Source organism: Neovison vison, chromosome 5 (genome assembly GCF_020171115.1).
Source record: "Neovison vison isolate M4711 chromosome 5, ASM_NN_V1, whole genome shotgun sequence".
In the NCBI taxonomy this organism is placed as follows: Eukaryota; Metazoa; Chordata; class Mammalia; order Carnivora; family Mustelidae; genus Neogale; species Neogale vison.
The window spans coordinates 166379757-166397220 of record NC_058095.1 but is presented as its reverse complement, the minus strand read 5'-3'; the positions used below and the strand labels follow the sequence as shown (position 1 = coordinate 166397220).

Below are 17464 nucleotides of genomic sequence, written 5' to 3'. Positions count from 1 at the left end.
GGGTTTTGGGGGGACATGCTTTACCCTCGTGATAAGAGGAAGCAAAAACTAGCAGCCCAAGGTCCGGTATGGAGCTCGGCCCCACCTGTCCGCACAGACCACCGTCCTCCCACGACATGGGGGCCAGCAGGAGGCCGGCGGCGGCTTGGTTCTGTGTTTCCACTGAGAAGCCTGGGACAGCTGGTGATGCGGGGGGCAGGCCGGTGCGGCAGGGGCCCAAGGACGGGGTGCCCCAGAGCCGGCACACAGCGGTAACGGCCGAGCCCAACCGGCGTGCCGGCCAGGCGCTGGCGGCCTCTTGCTGGGGGCCTGGCTGGTTCTGCGGGTTCTGGGCAGACCCGGGGGGGAGTGCGACTGGGAACCCGAGACCCCGAGAACCGTCATCACGGAACCTGTCGCCAGGCATCATGCTTTTGGAGAAAGCAGTGAATTTGCTCCTGCCCGGAGGACCTGCACTGTCTGTGTCACCAGTGACGAGTGCGGGCGAGACCGTGTCCCTAACCAGAAGGGCATAGGGAGGTCCAGCTACGTCTGGGAGGAGGGGCCACTCTACCTCGTACACCAAAAGGCGTGGGGTCGCTCTTCACTTCGTGTCGCTTAGCTTTTTTGTCGGGGCTGGTAGGAGACGCTGCAGGGGAGGAAGAGGGACAAATGCAGAGAGCGCGCGTGAGGGGCTGCGTGCGGGGGCGTGCGGGCGCGGGGGCGCGCGTGAGGGGCTGCGTGCGGGGCGTGCGGGCGCGGGGGCGCGCGTGAGGGGCTGCGTGCGGGCGCGGGGGCGGTGCTCATGCTGGGATGGGACGCGGGCGGCCGGCGGCTCATCCCATGGGGCGAGCGTAGCTTCCTGTGAACCGAATGGAGCTGGCGTGGGGGGGTCCCTCATGCGGGGGACGGGAGAGGCCCGGACGCAGAGGAGGCGAGCGGATGGCCGTCTGGGGCCGCGGGCAGGGGCGTTTCTGAACTCGGCAGGGAGGCTCAGGTGGGGGGCCACTTGCCATCAGCAAGATTAGCGCCTGAATGTGTCCCTCCTTTTTTAAAAAAGTCTGAGGCCAACTTAGCGCTATTTTATAAATTGCAAGAGAAGCACGAACAGAGCCGCGGCACAGCTCAGCGCCACGCTGCTCCGGAAGGCCGCCGGCTCTTGGACGTGTCCACGCGAGGGGCCCCCTGCGCCTCCCGTGCACCAGCGGCCACCCCTCGGAGATGGGCGACAGCAGCAGGAGCTCGGTGCAGAAGGTGACCCCACGGGGGACCGAACAGGGCGGGGCCGGAAAGGGGCGGGCGCGGGAGGTGCCGTTCCTGAGCGAGGAAAAGCCGCTGCCACCCTGTCCTACCCGAGGCCCCGCGGAGAGCGCTCCGGCCACGTGCGCCACGGACAGACACACGACGCCGGTCGGGACGCGAGGTCCACTGGGAGAGGCCGCGGCCGCCCCCCGGATGAGCACCACACGAATGAATGACAGACACACCACCACGGTGAGCGACATGGCCACGGCACGGGTTTCAGGCGCCTTTTACCTTTCTGACCCTTGAGGTTAGGAAAGCCCTGCAGGGTAAAGCGCTTTCTGGAAAGCGCGGAGCTTTCAGAGGTGGAGCTGGGCACCGAGTCATCTACGCAGGGAGAGAGAGGGCGGTGTGGGGCGGCCGAGTGGGCCTCGGCGCTTCCCTGGGGCGCGCGGCTGCCGGGAGGACCGTCCCACGCCTGCAGGCAGCGTTGCGCGTCCTGGACACGCCAGCTCGCGGCTCGCGGCGCAGACACCCACCTCGGCCCTTCTCTGGCGGTTTCAGCAGTGGCGTGGGGCTCACGTAGCCTTCCAGGCTCAGGGGATCGGTCTTCCTTTCCTCCAACTTCTTGATGTTTCTCGTGGTTCCTTTCGAAGGACTAATGACGTCACACACGCACCGGAAACAGAAGCAGAATGTTGCAGCTCGGTTTTCCAGGTCCCTCCTGAGGCTCTGAGGCAGAGGCCGACCTGGGGTCCCCTCGGGCCCTTCGGCCCCTCTGGGTTCCCCGGAGCGGGACCCAACGAGAGCAAACACACACACACGGGGCGTGAGCAAGGAGGCGGTTCTCTGAGTTGGGGAGACGGACTTTCTCTTTTCAAACCATCGTTGGGGGAGTATTTGCTTGGACTGTGTCCCGTCCCACCCACCATCACAGGTGGCTTATGGGAGAAACGGGAGAAACAGAGTCACAGAGCCGCTCGGAAGGCGTGCAGTGACAAAGGAAAGCCAAGGGCAGGGAAGGCCGGTGAGCTGGCGCGAGGCCAGTGCGTCCGGCATGGGTCTGCGCCTCGGCCCCCGACGTCCGGGTCCTTGTCTTAGGCGCCACCGCGACGGAAACGTGGTGGCTGTCACCTTCCCCAGCAGCACGTGCTGCGCTGACTGTACCAGGAAACAAGTAACAGTCGGAAAACAGAGACGGCAGGAGCCAGCCTGCACCCGCGGTGGGGCCAGAGACCCAGTCCCTGAGGCTGGCCCGCGGGGATGGACCCCCAGCACACAAGGCCGGAGGACACTCCGGGGCCTGCAGGCAAACCCAGAGTGACCCAAAACCCCAGGAGGAGGTTCGGGTCACCAGCCGCATGAACACAGCGGTGCGTGCAGACCCCTGTGCCGACGGGCGCGGGCCCCTCACCTGGTGCCGGGTGGCACGGGCAGAGGCAGGCTCTGGGACTGCTCCAGCGCACGGTGCTGGCTGGCTTCTGCAGGGAGGGACACAGAAGCACGTGACCGACTTCACCTGTGAGGCCGCAGCCCCCCCGGGAGCCCCGGGTGTGGGGGTTGCCTTGGCTGTGTGCAGAAGTGCACCGGAGCCTGGCTGGGAGCCGCCGCGGCTGCTACCTCTGCAGGCCTGCAGCTGGCTGGTCAGCACCTTGCGGATCTCGCTCACCCACGCAGCCTTGACTTCGGGGGTCGGTGCCTGTACCGGAAGGAAGGCCAGGACGTGAGGACGCACGTTCCCCAAAGACACTGCTCTGCCTTTGACTCTCAAAGCTCCTATGGGCCACCCTGGGAGTGGACAGCGGGGCCACTGCCCCGGAGAAAGGAGGGGGCGGTGGGTGGTGCCCTTGCCTCGGGCCTGTGGCACAGGCAGGGCACGACGGGAGGGCCTGTGGGCCATGCGGGCAGTGGGCCGACTGCCCGGCCCCCCCACTTCACAGCTTCGCTGGCATCTGACTTGGTGAACAAGACCGAAGACCCAGCACAGACCGCCCCCTGCAAGCATGCTTCTCCAGAAGTGGCCCGTGGCATTGCTTTGTGACAAGGAAGACGGGTGCCTGACACTCTGAAGTGGACTTTAAGCTCAAGAGGGGCGGGCCGGGGCCTGCCTCGGCACAGGCACGTGGCCAGAGGGCAGAGATAGCTGGGCTCTGGAGATGGGGCCTGCGGAAAGCCAGAGCACCGGCCGCCACCCCCGCAGCTCCCGGGGGCCAGTGCCCAAGCTGGAGCCGGGCGCCATCGCCACGGGCTGCCGTGCTGGTATGCGCGCCAGGATAGCTGGCACGGCCACCGCATCCCGCGTCTGAGCGTGGGGGGCCCCTGGAAGGGGCCTGTCCCGTGTGCTGGCCAACCCCATCCCAGGGCCCAGGGACCGGGGGTCACATGGGCTCTCACAGCCTAGCACCCCCTGCCCTCACCGGCACGGCGGGGGCTGGAAGGACCAGGACAAGCCGGTCACGTGTATAACACGGCCCAGGCTAGTCACACCCCCTGGGCCCATGTTCCCGGGCATGCTTTTCACGCACCCTAACTGTGGGTTCCCCATGCTTTCTCCTGGGTCCGGCTCAGGGAGGCCCTGCACGGCCTCTGGGAGATAAAGCTCCACGGACGCTTCCAGACACCTGCCCCCACCAGAGAGGCCGACACGTCCCCGATGCCTGGCCCTGGAGAAGGCGGGGCCCTACCTGTACGATGTACACCTCCTCCCTGGCGTTGTACCAGATCTCGAACTTCCTCACGTCGCCCTTCACGTTCTCCGTGATGCCGACGGCCGCCATCTGACCGCGGGAGCCGGGGACAGACGTTCATCGTGTGCGGGACGGGAGCGCGCCCTCCCGTTGTGGAAAGGGGTCAGGGTGTCGTGCCGACACAGGGAGTGGCTCGGGGCGAGGGCCGAGGATGCGGGGGTCCCGAACCCCCACCCCCAAGTCACGGGCGGCGCGGCGGCGGCTGCGGGAGCCCACTCACGTTCAGGGACTGCTTGTAGCTGTAGGAAGGGGCCTTCTCGTAGCCCTCGCCGTTCTCATCCCTCTTCTTGCAGAACAGCACCGCCTTCTCGTGCAGGAAGAGGTGCCGCTGCATGGGTTTGAACCTGGCCAGGTCCTTCACCTTGGAGTGGCCCTTCTTGTGGTCTGTCCAGACGCTGAAGGAGCCCTGCATCAGCAGCTTCCCCAACTCGCTCAGGTTCCCCTGCGCCCGGAACGAACGAGGGGCCTTATACGCCCGCAGCCGAGGAGACGCACCCGCCTCGGAGGTCTGCGTCCCGTGGGACCCCGCTACGGACACTCAGGGAAAGGCAGAACCGTGGGGGTGGGTGAGGGGTCTCGAGTGGCTCGGGGCCGGGGGAGGGGCAAAGGGCGGACACGGGGTCTTCCAGCCGTGAAACTCCTCTTTCCGAGCCTATGCCCGTGGGTACGGGGCCTTTAGCATCTGTTCAAACCCATTGGAGGCACACCCTGGGCCTGGGGGGGATGGTGGGCCAGCGAAGGCTCATCCCTGTGACAAAGGCCCCACCTGCTGGGTGTGGGGACATGGGGGGCTGTGCGTGAGGGCACAGGGGCATGTGGGATGTCCTTGTGCCTTCCCTTATTCTGCTGTAAACCCAACACAGCTCTAAAAATAAAGCCTGTTACATTAAAGAAACAGGGTGAGCTCAAGTGGACAAGAGAGGCAACGAAATGAGTGAGCTGACCTAATTCGGGGACACAAGGGAAAAACAGAGTCTGCTCTTCACACCCGCGTGTCCCCTGTCCCCAAAGCACAAGTGGCAGCGAAACCAGACCAGCCCTGAGTCCAACACTCTTGGGGCTCCCGAGCGGACGTGCAGCTCGGCGGGCTGAAGTCTCCCCAGAGCCCTGGGTTCGAGGGCACACTCCAAACTGGACGTCCATTCGCCCCGAGCTGCCCCCGACACCCATCGGAACCGGGCTCTTGCCAGCCCACAGGGACGCACATGCACAGGAGCTGCGGCACGGCTCCGCACAGTCCCCAGCCCGGTGGCGGCACACGGAGGCCCTTACGTCATAGCCAGTGATGGCGATCAGGTGCATGGAGTCGTTGACGGCTTTGAGGATGCCCAGGATGGAGCTCAGGGCCTCCTGCAAGTGCTCGGCCCCCGCGCAGCTCCTGCTGTATTTCAGCATCTCCTGGGGGACGCGGGCAGTGTCACATGCCACGGAAACACGGGACTCCCGCTCCGGCCCCGCGTGGACCCTCAGGACGTAGAGTGTGGCTCCCTGTGTGGCCAGGGAGGCCCAGGAGCCACCCCCGTGCCCTGCCTGTCCCAATGGTCCTGCCTGTGCCGCAGATAGGGACGCCCCAGGCAGGCGCTCGGCCGGGTCTCCCCACGTCTCCCTCTCCTAGACCTGCCACTCCTTCCTTTCCACACAGACCCCTTTCCCCCAGACCCGTGAGGGCTAAAGGCGTCTGCACGTCCCTGGCGTGTGTACGCAGACCTGACGAGGCCACTGGACACGGGTGGCCTCGTGGGGAGGCCCACGTGAGGGGCACAGTGGGGTGTCTGTGGACACGCCTGGAGCCCATGCGCCACGGGACAGGGTCGGCCTGACTGTTCAGCTCTGGGTCCTGTGACCCCCCGACAGTGGCCGCACACAGCAGGTGCTCCACAAAGGCCTGCAAAGAGCCAGGGCCCTCACAGGGCGAGGGGGGGGTGCTGTGCTGGGACTGCAGCACTCGGGGAGGCTAAGGAGGCCACAGGCAGGGAGCGGGGACAAGGCCAGTAGGGCACAGCGGGGTTGGGGGAGGTCGGCAGGGCACAGCGTGGGGGGAGGCGTAGGCGGGGGCAAGCGGCCCACCTTGAGCAGCAGCTGGTACTTGGTGATTCTCTGGACCGGCTTCAGCAAGTAGGAGTCCAGACTGAGCTTGTGGTCCAGCTTCCGCTGGCATTCCTGCAAGCCCAGAGCCCGCCCAGTGAGACCGACGGGGCCCCCGAGCGAGAGCGCCCTGGCGAGGGAGAGCCGCGCCCCTGGGAGACGCACCTGGAAGAAGGGGCTGTCGGAGCACTGTCTCCACAGGCTCTCGGAGCGCGGCTTGTTCTGGCAATACTTCTCGTAGATCTGGAACTCCTCCATCTGACCCGGGGACAGAGCGTGCGTCACAGGGCACCCCCCGCCCCCTCCACTGTCTCCCGTGCCGCGCCGCAAGCCCACAGGGTTCATGACGGGGCTGCGTCTGTCCCCTTCTCTCCGCAGACCAGCACCACGCCACTGGCGTTTTGCCGCGAGAGTTACCGACCACGAACATTTGCTAATTTCTACAGAAAGACCCTGCAGGGCTTGGGGCTCCACCGCGTGTGCGTGGAGCTGCCCGCGGGCTCGGGGACACGCAGAACCCCAGCGGAGGCTCAGACCCGGCAGGCGTGGGGTGGGCCTGGGAACCTGCGTCTCCGGTAAGGCCCCAGGATGCTGATGCTGCTGGCCGGGGCCCACTTTGAGAAGCAGTGACCTCCAGCACGACCCCTCCCCCAACTCCCAAAATGCAGTGAGCAGCTCAGCAGCCGCCAGACGCGGGGCAGCGACAGGCCCCTCCTCCTTCCGCTGCGCTGGCCCCACGCCGCGCGGACGTGTCTCGGCCTCTGTGTCACTGTGTCGTGAAAAGGAGCAGCTCGGCCACACGCTCCCTGCTGCTCCGCGCACAGGGCTGCGACGGGCCTCAGAGGAACGCCCCGTCCTGCTCCCTCCAATTCTCCCAGCCCGGAAGGAGCTGGACGGCCATGTCAAAGAGGGGAAAGGGGAGGGGACCGTCCCAGGCCCGCTTGCGTGGGGGCTGCTGACCAGGGCGAGACCAGACACAGCCACCCGCTCGAGCAGTCCGGCGGACTCCCGCTGCACACGAGCCGTCAAGACGGACACGTCCTGATTCCGGGGCTTCTGAGCCCGTGACTGGCTCCGAGAAAACCGTGTCTCAGGCAGCCCGGGGACACGTGCACTCGGTGACCCCACGCGTTAGGAGATTGCGACAGGGTCTGAAGTCATGACTGTGTCCCGCGGAAACTTTGACAAGGACAGCGTGGCACAGCGCACGTCGGGACAACACATACCCGTTCCAGGAAGCACCTCCCAACCAGCTCCGGGCAGTCCGTGTAGCTCTCCAGCTCCCTGAGGAATATCCTGGGCAGAGAAGGTTCCCCTTAGGTCACGTGAAGAGCCGGAGGAGACACCAGCCACGGATAAATAATGTTACTTCCCAAGTCCCGCTTATTTCTGACTCGGGACAGTCGGGGGGGCAGTGAGCCGGGCCCAGAACCCACGCCGGGCTCCCCGGAGGCTGCTGCGGCAAACTCGGGTTTAAGCAGACCCGGCCCCTTCGTGGGTCCCTTCGGGTCACTGGCGTTGGCGTCCACACAGGAGTTAGGACAGCTACACCTCTACCGGCCGGACAGGGAGGCGGGCGGGAGCCGGGCCTGCTGCGAGCACCCGCCCCTCCCACCCAGCTCTGCAGGTGCGCGCCCAGGAGCCCGGGGTCAGTCCCACCTCGGTGGGGGCTCCCTGGGCTCAGCTCACTGTGGCTTCGAGCCCCAAGCGGCCCAGGCCCGTGGCTTGACCCAAGCCGAGGTCATCTGACCTGTGACCCCTCCATGGAAAGAGAGGGGTCCTGGGGGGGTCCGGCAGCAGATGGGCACCCCCTCTGTGAGCGACTGGGTGACTGCGGCCGAAGGCATGTGGTCAGACTGAAGTCCCCAGGGCCCCCACAAGCCCAGAGGAGGCTTCGCTGTCTGTCCCACTGGCCCCCTCCCCCGCCGTGCATCCTGCGTCTGCCTTCGCATGTCCTTTCCCACACGCTCATGCCAACTGCCGCGGGCAGCCAGGGGTGGGCGGCTGCAGGAGGGCCCTTCGTACCTCCCCCAAAGCCACGGCAGCCGCCAACAGCACTCGTGAGGGGAGAAGAGGCAGGACAGGAATGTCTGCCATTGCCTCCTTCTCAAGGACGAACTTGGGGACAAAACGGGCCTTGCTGAGTGGTGTGATTTCGGTGCCACCCCAGAGGGCCGAACGCACACACTGAGCGGGGCTGGCCACTGGTGGCCCGGCAGGAGTGGGGGTGCTCTTGTGTCCTCAAAGACCCGGCTACTGCCCAGCGGGAGGACGGGCCACCTGTGAGGGCCCGCAGGCGCCTCCCATCTGAGCCACTGTCCTGAGGCCGCCCCTGAGCACCTGTCCCTGGGAGGAGGAAGGGATGCTCTGCACTGGCAGGCCACGGCCCGGGGCCCACGTGCCGCCGGCTCCCTGTGGGCGCCGTCTCAGGGGCAGACCCCACCAGGCAGGCGTCGTCAGAGGAGGGCCTGACCTGTTATGAAAGTGGTAGATCTCCTCCATGTTTCCAAACAGAACGTCCTTCTTGTTCTGGAGACCCCGTGACACGAGGTGCGCCATGAGGGGGTTATCGAGTTCCGCGGCGTAGCCCTGCGGAGGAGGGGAGAGGCTGGGAGGGATGCCGGGCTCCGCGGACTGTGGCGGGCTCTGTGGACAGTCAGCGGGTAGGGGACGCCTCCCAGGACTTAGAAAGTGAATCCAACACGATGAATTCATGGACCGTTTCTGAGACGATCACCCAGACCCGCACAGAGAAACAGGAGTGACTACCGACGGCGCCAGTTTTAGGGGTTGTGAGGGCTTCTATCCTCTGCCTTTCAACCTCTGGGCACTCACATAACTGGTATGAAGGAGAGAAATTTTATGTGTACTCCGAGATGAATCATTTCAATGTCTACACCCCTGTAACCACCACCCAGACCAAGATCTAGAACATTCCAGTGCCTACAAGCCCCGAGGCCTCTACTCTGCTCCTCCACACAAACGGGGCAGCTCAGCTGTTCCTGCAAGGGAATCCCGCACAGTCTTATCTGACCCCTGCTCCTAACCACACGCTCCTGGGGTCAGCCACGCTCCCGGGACAGCCACACACTCCTGGGGTCAGCCACACTCCAGGGTCAGCCACGCTCCGGGGTCAGCCACGCTCCGGGGTCAGCCACGCTCCCGGGACAGCCACACACTCCTGGGGTCAGCCACACTCCAGGGTCAGCCACGCTCCCGGGTCAGCCACGCTCCCGGTCAGCCACGCTCCGGGGTCAGCCAAGCTCCGGGGTCAGCCATGCTCCGGGGTCAGCCATGCTCCCGGGTCAGCCATGCTCTGGGGTCAGCCACGCTGTCTTCCTTGCTGCCAGAGCAGGTCCCTGTGCCGAGGCAACCACATCTCCTTGTCCCTGGTCCCACTGATGGATGAGTTCGTTCTAGCTTGGGGCCGTCTGAGTCAAGCTGCCGCCTTCCTCTCACGCTCTGTGTGTAGGGTGAGCCGGGCTACAGGCTCCCGGGACGCCTCTGCGGGTCCCCCACGCAGGCTCACCTCCAGGACACAGAGCAGCTCCTCCACGTAGACCCGTTCTGTATCCAAGAGCTCGTTCATCACATGCCTGTGGCCAGAGATGTGTTAGAGCTGGAAGGGCACAGAGAGAAGCCCCCCAGGGCGGGATGCATGGGGAAGAGGAGGGGTCAGGAGAGAAGCAGCACCAGCCCGGGGAGCGGGCGGCGGAGCCAGGGCCGGGTCAGGGTGGTGAGCATGGACGGTGGCACATCCGTCTCCGGTGAACCACACGGTCTTGCCACTGGGGGCTTGAATGGGGGCGGGGGCACCAGCCATTTCAGTCACCAAAATTCTGCCCAAGGAACCAGGGACAAAAGGCTCTTGTAGGGGACGCCTGGGTGGCTCAGTTGGTTAAGCAGCTGCCTTCGGCTGAGGTCATGATCCCAGCATCCTGGGATCGGGTCCCACACCGGGCTCCTTGCTCTGCAGGGAGCCTGCTTCTCCCTCTGCCTCTACCTGCTTCTCCGTCTGCCTGTGCTCCCGCTCGCTCTACCTCTCTCTCTGACAAATAAATAATAAATAAATAAAAATAAAATCTTAAAAAAAAAAATAGGCTCTTCTAGGGAAAACCAGCTCTGTCTTGGCTCTGGACGTGGTCTCACCAGACAGACAGACCCACGCGTGCCCACATGTGCTTTGTGACACCCACGTTGGGGTGGACGTGTACAGACCCCCCTCGGGCCCATTGATGTTCAGACCTCCCGTGGCCAGAGGCTGAGATCCGAGAGGCTCGCACGTGCCGTACCCGGACCGGACACTCACCTCCGCAGGATGGCCAGGCTCTCCTCCTCATCCCCCGGCGGGCTGCTGCGGCCTGGCCGGCTCTCGCTCATCTCGCTCTGGGGAGAGAACCACACGTGCTGCCTCCAGCGTCCAGACATGAGAGGGTGCGGCCCTACGCCCTGACTTCAAGGAACCCCCCCTCACTTCCGCTGGGTAGGAAGCCGCGGTCGCACGGCAGGGACGGTCCCACGGCACGGGCCGGGCAAGGGAGCCGGGGGGCGGGACTGGACCAGAAGGAAGCCACCACGGGAGAGCGGCCTGGACAGTGGCCTCACCTTGGCCCTCCTGTAGGGCCCCCTCCGGAGCCCGCTGCCCTCGGAACTGTTCTCCGAGCCCCTCCGGCTGCCTGGTGGGGAAGAAAGGAGGAAGGTGTCGCTTCGTATCTTCCTGCTGCAGGGGAGAGGCCGCACCTGGGAGCTGGGAGCGCCTGGCACCGTTGCAGAAACCGGAGCGAGCCCCTGTCCCCCCACAGGAGGGGCATGGAAGCCGAGGAAACGCGGAGCAGAGGGAGGCAGGTGGGAGACCGGGGAGGGAACATGGAGCCGAGGCCGGGCACACACGGGACCCGGACCCCCCGGGCCAGGGGCACGGTCTCCTCCGATGGGAGTCGCACGCATTGGAGGCGGTGGGCGGGAGTCGGCTCTCCAGGCTCTCACCGCCTTACAGCCTCCATGCCGAAGCCCCGACGCGGACAGCAGGCAGAGGCCGCCGCAGATGGGGCTCTGGGGAACGGTGTGGCCGCCCGCTCGGCCTCGGAGGAGACCACGAGGAGTTGGGGCTATGGGGGGCTTTGGGCCGCGGTCGGAGAACTGTTCCGTCAACAGCAGCGAGGACAGACAGGCTGCGACGGACGAGTCCGAAAGAGCCCGTGACGGCTACCGGACGGCACACACTGGGCGCGTGCCAGTAACACTTTGTTCACAGGGGCCCGCCACGGCCCGGAAGGACAGCGGCAGCACACACCTGGAGAGGGGCAGGGTGATTTCGTGAGCGCCTCTGGCCGGGGGGCCACGGGCTGCACGGGCCGCATCTGCTTGGCCGCCAGCTTCTTCAGGCTGGCCTGTCTCCGGTGGAACATCTCCTCCATGCCCTCTTGCTTCTGGAAGACCTTCTGCACGTGCTCCTGAAGGGACAGGGTGAACGGACCCATGAGTGAGAGACGCCACCAGTGTCAGAAGCAGGCCCTGCTCTGTGCCTGGGACACAGCGCCACAGCTGCCACACAGCAATCCTGCCCTCGGGCGCTGGGAGACGTGGGACGGCGTGGACGTGGACGGCGGACTTGGCGTGAGAGTCCACCCACTGGAAGGGAGGGACATGAGGCCCCCACGGGTCTGCAGACAGCGGGCCGGGCGGGAGTGGGGCCCCACCGTGGCTGCTCCGACGAGAACGCGGTCCTTGCAGGGAAGGACCCTGGGGTCGGAAGACCGCCCTGGAGGAGCCGCCGCAGGAAGAGAAACTGAGCCGCACGACTGTCCAGGACACTCTGAGAGGTCATGGCAGGATTCTTCTGCACACCCCGGAGTGACTCCCCGCTGTCGGCACAGGCCCGGCTCTGCTCACCATCAGGTCTTTCGTGAGGATGGATTCGTAGTCCTGGTAAATTTTACTGAGCTCCTGGATCTTATTCTCTGCGCCAGTCTCCAGAAATTTCTCGATTTCCTGCAGGGCCGCCTCGGCGCCATCCTGGGACTGGCACTTGTCCACCGGCTGCGAGGCCAGCAGGTAGATGCCCTGGTCGCACCATTTCATGGACTGGACACGCCGAGCGTGGCCGAGGGAGAGAAGGCACCATCAGAGGCCGTGTCCTGGCGGGTCGGGAGGCGCGCTCTGCCTGGCCTCCTCCCGGCCGTCCTGCCCCCCACCACCCTGATCTGGGACTGTGCGGCGTGCCAACCCACGAGGGGCCCGGGCGGAACTCGTTCCCACAGAGGCCGTGCAGGAAATTAGCCACACGCTGGCTTTGGTCCTTGGAAGAACCAACCGTCAGTGGGGGCAGGGAATTCTGGAGAACAGGCCACGGGGACTGTGGTTAGCGGGAACTGTGGCCCATGGGGAAGGACCCAGCCACGCGGGGTCTGTGGTCGGTGGGGGACTGTGGTCGGCGGGGATGGAGCCTGCCACGCGGGGTGGTGCGGGGGTCTCACCGCTTCCAGGAGGTGGTGCAGCTCCAAGGACTTGCTGAGTAACTCCCTCCGCCGCCCCACCTCGGCCACGAACTGCTCACACAGGTGCTGGAGCTCGTGGCACTTGGGGCGGATGGAGTCCACGGCATAGTGCTTGCTGTCGATGAGCTGCTCGCCCTCCAGGGACAGGCCGCGGGCACGCTCCACGGAGGCCTGGGGAGACAACCGCCCAGACGTGTGGCTCAGGGTCGGTCGGTGAAAGCGCACAGCTTTCTGGGAGGGTCAGCAGGGCTGGGGTGGGGGTGGGGGGGTGACTGTGGGAGGGGTCGGTGGGGTGGAGAGTGGGAGGGGTCGGGGGGGTTGGCAGAGGCTGTGCTGCCCTCCCTCGGCTCTGGGACGTCCCCCATCGGATGTGAGAGAGCCCCCTGCCCCCACCTGCCCAAGTGATAGCCCGGTGCCCTGAACAGTCCCCGACTGCCCGCGGCCCACACCCGCCCCACGTGCTCACGCTCGACTTGTCCTCGAAGCTGGCGAGGTCCTTCAGGAGGTGCTCTGCGTGTGCCCGGCTGTTGCCCACGTCGGTGAAGGTTGCTATCTTCTGGGCCAGTGCGTCTAAGGAGGCTTTGACCTGAGACACAGGACGGGCGGGAGGCCCGGGCCCAGGTCAGGCATGGACGGAGGAGAGAGGAGCCAGGCCCTCCTCGGGAAGCGGGGCAGAGGGACACACGCTCAGAAGTCACAGCCTACGGGGCAGCTCTCCCGTGGGTGAGAACAACGCTCTTCCTCTGAGCCCGGGAGCGAGGCACCGTGTCCGTGTCACCGTTCAGCCAGGGCAGGACGGCCGTGCCCACACGGAGAAGCGGAGTCGCCAACGACCAGACGACGGACAGGCAGGAGAGGGGAGAACCAAGCTGCCCCTGTTTGCACAAGCCCTAATCGTCTATGTAGAAAATCCCCCAAACTCTGCCGAACTAACAGAATGTAAGTGAGTTCAGCAAGGTGTCAGGGGATAAACGCACGAAAATCAGTTGTATTTCTCCGTACCGAAACGAACGCAAACACCAGAACTAAAACCACCATCTACAGTTGCTCAAAAATGAACGACTCGGGTGTAAAATCAAGCCAAACCCCCACTGAGCTGGTCTGCAAGGTGCCGAGCAGTGGCGAGGAGCCTCGGAGCACCCGGGGGACGGACCCTGGCGACGGCAGGGCTGACACGGCAAAGACGGCGACGGCCCCAGCAGCAGACGGAGCACCGTTCCTGGGGGACAACCCAGCAGGACTCCGCAGATCTGGAAAGACTGAAACTGTGTGTGGAAAAGCGGAGAAACTAAGACAATTTGGGGCGCGAGAGGCGGGGAAGGAAAGGCCCACCTGACCTCAAGTCCAGTGCACGGCCCGAACCGCGAGACGGCGTCGATGGACGGACGGGCCCGAACGGATCCCCCTCCCCGGTTCTTGACGGAAGGGAAAGCCAGCGGCCTTGTTGATAAATGCTGCCAGACGCCCAGAGCGAAAAACCGGCCGTGCCCTGCCTCTCGCCCCACGTGTGGGTTAACTCAGACGGATCGTGGGCTGAATCGAAATCGAAGATGTCACAGAGGAAAAGCCCCAGAGAACATACTTGGGACCGAGGTTTTAGGATCGATGCCAGAAGTATGACCCTTCACAGAAAAACCGACAAAGTAGACTTTATCAAAACGACAAGCTTTGGCATCGGAAAGCCCGTCCGAGGATGGAGAGACGCAGACCGGCTCAGGAGCAGGACTAGGAGCCAAATCCCAGCAGTAAAACACCCAAACCCAAACCCAAACCAAGATGATCTAGTCGGAAAATGGGCAGGAACAGGAGGAGAGGCTTTTCCCCGAGATGGACCGTGGACTGGGGGGCCGGGAAGGCGGCTCCTTGTCACCGGCCACAGGGGGACGCTCGGCAGAGCCACCACGGGACTGGGGCGTCGGCAGCAATGAGGGCGCCGAGAAGCCGCGCCTCTCCCGCCTGCCGCCGGGCGCACGAGGCAGGCGCTCCGGGAACTGGTCGCAGCTTCTCAGCCAAACGTGCGGCCACCACGACCTGCGGTCCGGGGCCCAACCTCAGAGAAACAACAACTATGTTCACACAAGAAGCCGGACGTGGGGCTGACGACAGCTTTTCCACCACAGCCAAATCCTGGAAACGGCCCCGATGTTCCTCAACAGGGGAAGGGTACGCCGTGGCTCCCCCGCACCCCAGGACCCTGAGTACCCAGCGGCAACAAGAGTGAACTTGCAACACCTGCACTGACCCTGCAGAGAGCCAGGCCCAGAGGGCTCCCCCCTTCTAGAATATTCCTGAGGTGCCGGCATATGGAGACAGAGTAGATCAGGGGCTGCCAGGGCTTCAGGAGGAGGTGGGATGGGAAGGGATGGGGCTCAAAAGGGGGACGAGGGTTCAGGAGGGCAGGCGTGGGTGGCGTGGGAGGGAGGCGTGTCTACAGTAGGGAGCCCGGGTCTGCTGGGACGGGGTATTCCGTGTGCCGACGTGTCAGCTCCGCGACCCTGAGCTCGTCTGGGGAGACGCGCCTCTGTGGGAAGCCGCCCGAGGGTCCGAGGGGCCTGGCTGGGTTACTTCACAACCACACACGAGTCCGCCGCTGGGGTTTTGTCGTGAGTCTGGCGAGCCTTCCTCAGCCCCCCGGAAGGAGGTGACGCAGGACTCGCCTCTGCGGGTCGCTCGGGCTGGCTGCGGTCACCTCTCTGCCCAACCAGCGCTCCCGCACGCCTGTGCTACTGAGCCAATCCCGTGTTCCTCGAAAGGTGCTCTGAGGACTCTGGGGACATCGGGACGCGTGGTCCGCTCACCTGGCCTCGGCCATGGTTTTGCGGCCGTGTCACACTGCACCTGGGGTCCTTATTTCTCGCGCACTCGGGAGCCCCCCCACCCTGACCAGAGGGACGAGGAGAAATGTCATTACGCGGCAGGACGAGGACACGCGGACGGCTCGGCACGCTCCCATAAATAATGATCAACGGCTTCGGCAGAGTCCCATCCAGACGGACACCACGGCTGGCCTTATGCCCGTGCATCACCCACGTGTGTCACCCCCGTGTCACCCCGTCACCCCTGCGTCACCCCCACAGCCCCTGTGCTATGGAGCCGGCCCGACTGTTGCTCTCGGTTCTGGGGTCCTGGGGCCGTGCCCGGCGCGCAGCAGCGCAGGACACCGGCTGAGCACAGACGGCTCCGGGACCGTCCACCGGGAACGCGGAGGGCAGCGCACGCCGACCGCAGACAGCGGGACCTGCTGGGGCAGCGGCTCCCGGCCACACGCGTCGGGGTCGGGACGGTCCCGCCAGGTCTCGCGGCTCGTGTGGCACACAGAGACCGCCGACGGCCACGGTCGCCTGGGCAGCTGGGCCGCCGCGGCCGGTGATCCGGGCCCCTGGCCCGTGGCCGCGCTCGGCCGCTCACCTCGCGGAAATCCTGCTCGAACTGCCGCAGCTGCAGGCACTGCCGGAGCTTCTGCTCGTGCTTCGCCCAGAACTCATCGAAAGCGGCCTCGGTCTCGGTCAGCTGGTCCAGGAGCCTGGGTGCCAGAGAGGCCGTATCGGTGCACTGACCTGGGCATGTGTCCGTGCCTGCCCCGCCCCCCGCCTCCCCTCTGCGCACTGCCCGCGGGACTCGTGGGGAAGACCTGGCCGGGGCCTGGTGGAAGGGCTCCCCGCAGAGCTGCTGCCCCCGCACTTCACGCCCAGGGGCCGCCCGCAACCCCCCCAGGGTGCGCAGCAAAGGGCTGGGCAGAGCGGGCGGCGGTTTGGGCCTCCGTCTGCTGACTTCCGCTGGAGACGAAGGGGGCAGCGAGCCGACATCCCCTGACCCCGCGCCTTCCTTCTCTGGGGTTTGGACGGAGAGCGTGTCAGCGGTAAAGACACGCGGCGCCCTTGCTTCCCGTTAGGAGAAGGAGATGGGGCCCCTGTGTCCTCTGTTGCCCTGTCCTCAGGCCAGGGCCTCCTGCTCCCACCCCTGGCCAGGGCCCTCACCTCTGCACAGTGGTCTGGTTGTCTAGCTGGTCCTGGTTCAGGCTCTGCTCCCCACACTTGCCCAGAGGCTCCCTGATGTTCTCCAGAAGGCCCCGTCCCTCATCCAGTGCCTGCTTCATGTCCTCCTGCGGGGACAGCACAGCGCCCGGCACCCGGGCTCACTCCCATGTCTCCCATAGAGCTGCCGAAGGACGGCAGGGGTCCAGAGACTCCTCTGGCTGTGGCCAGGGCACAGCGAGGGCTACGGGTCACTTGGGGGCAGTGGGACGAGGTAAGAGACCAGCAGGAAACCGGACCTCTACGTGCCTGCTTCTGTGGCGTCCTCACCGCCAGAAGCGAGGGGAGTGCGGGTTCCTGGGGGTGGGGCCAGCCCGGACCCAGAGCCACGGCCGGCCCAGCTCAGGCTCCTTGGGTGCCGTCCCCCAGATCAGCCCGCTGTCCCCCACCTGCTGTCTGGGAGGTGTGGGCAGACACCCGGCCTTGCTTGTGTTAATCAGCAGCAGAAGCTCATGGCCAGCGGCCCGGCCGTCGGGACAGCGAAGGAGCCGCTCAGAGAGAGGCTACCAGCTTCCGGCTGCTCTCAGACCCCACCCACTCAGGCCGCGTGTAGGAGAGGGCACTTTCAGTCCTCGGAGAGCGCGCTGTGCCTTTGACGTGGCCGTAGGCCGGTCTTGCCCGAGGCACAAGGGGCCCCCTCCCCTCCCCCATCTCCCACCGAAGCCACACGTACCTTCGCTTTGTCCTTCTTCTCTGTGTGTGAGCAGAGCACCGAGTTCGTGGACGGCACGTCGTTGGGCAGCTCTGTCTCAGCCAGCTCGGTGCCGAAGGACTGCAGCATCTGAGCCGTCTGCTTCACCATGAGGGCGAAACCTTCGATCGCCTTGGGAAGAGGGGGAGCCATCACCGAGCTGTGCACCGCGCACCCTCCTGATGCCCA

At 65.5% G+C, this 17464-nt stretch overlaps 1 protein-coding gene across 9 annotated transcripts in view; it reads right to left on the bottom strand.

Moving 5' to 3' along the window:
• Nucleotides 1-17464, bottom strand: part of MCF2L (MCF.2 cell line derived transforming sequence like) — a 129263-nt gene that overhangs the window by 4798 nt on the left and 107001 nt on the right. For 7 of the 9 annotated variants that reach the window (XM_044250142.1, XM_044250144.1, XM_044250143.1 and 4 more), the window contains 22 exons: nt 17258-17407; nt 16528-16652; nt 15959-16073; nt 13017-13136; nt 12530-12721; nt 11946-12137; nt 11347-11506; nt 10659-10729; nt 10363-10439; nt 9583-9649; nt 8527-8642; nt 7280-7349; nt 6219-6311; nt 6036-6128; nt 5241-5366; nt 4189-4410; nt 3906-3998; nt 2842-2920; nt 2636-2702; nt 1761-1879; nt 1516-1608; nt 554-628 (listed from right to left, as the gene is read on the bottom strand). In XM_044250142.1, the coding sequence (XP_044106077.1) occupies nt 554-628; nt 1516-1608; nt 1761-1879; nt 2636-2702; nt 2842-2920; nt 3906-3998; nt 4189-4410; nt 5241-5366; nt 6036-6128; nt 6219-6311; nt 7280-7349; nt 8527-8642; nt 9583-9649; nt 10363-10439; nt 10659-10729; nt 11347-11506; nt 11946-12137; nt 12530-12721; nt 13017-13136; nt 15959-16073; nt 16528-16652; nt 17258-17407 (2515 nt within the window). The remainder of the gene's footprint in view (nt 1-553; nt 629-1515; nt 1609-1760; nt 1880-2635; nt 2703-2841; nt 2921-3905; nt 3999-4188; nt 4411-5240; nt 5367-6035; nt 6129-6218; nt 6312-7279; nt 7350-8526; nt 8643-9582; nt 9650-10362; nt 10440-10658; nt 10730-11346; nt 11507-11945; nt 12138-12529; nt 12722-13016; nt 13137-15958; nt 16074-16527; nt 16653-17257; nt 17408-17464) is intronic. The other 2 variants (XM_044250147.1, XM_044250148.1) reach the window with 2 other exon arrangements.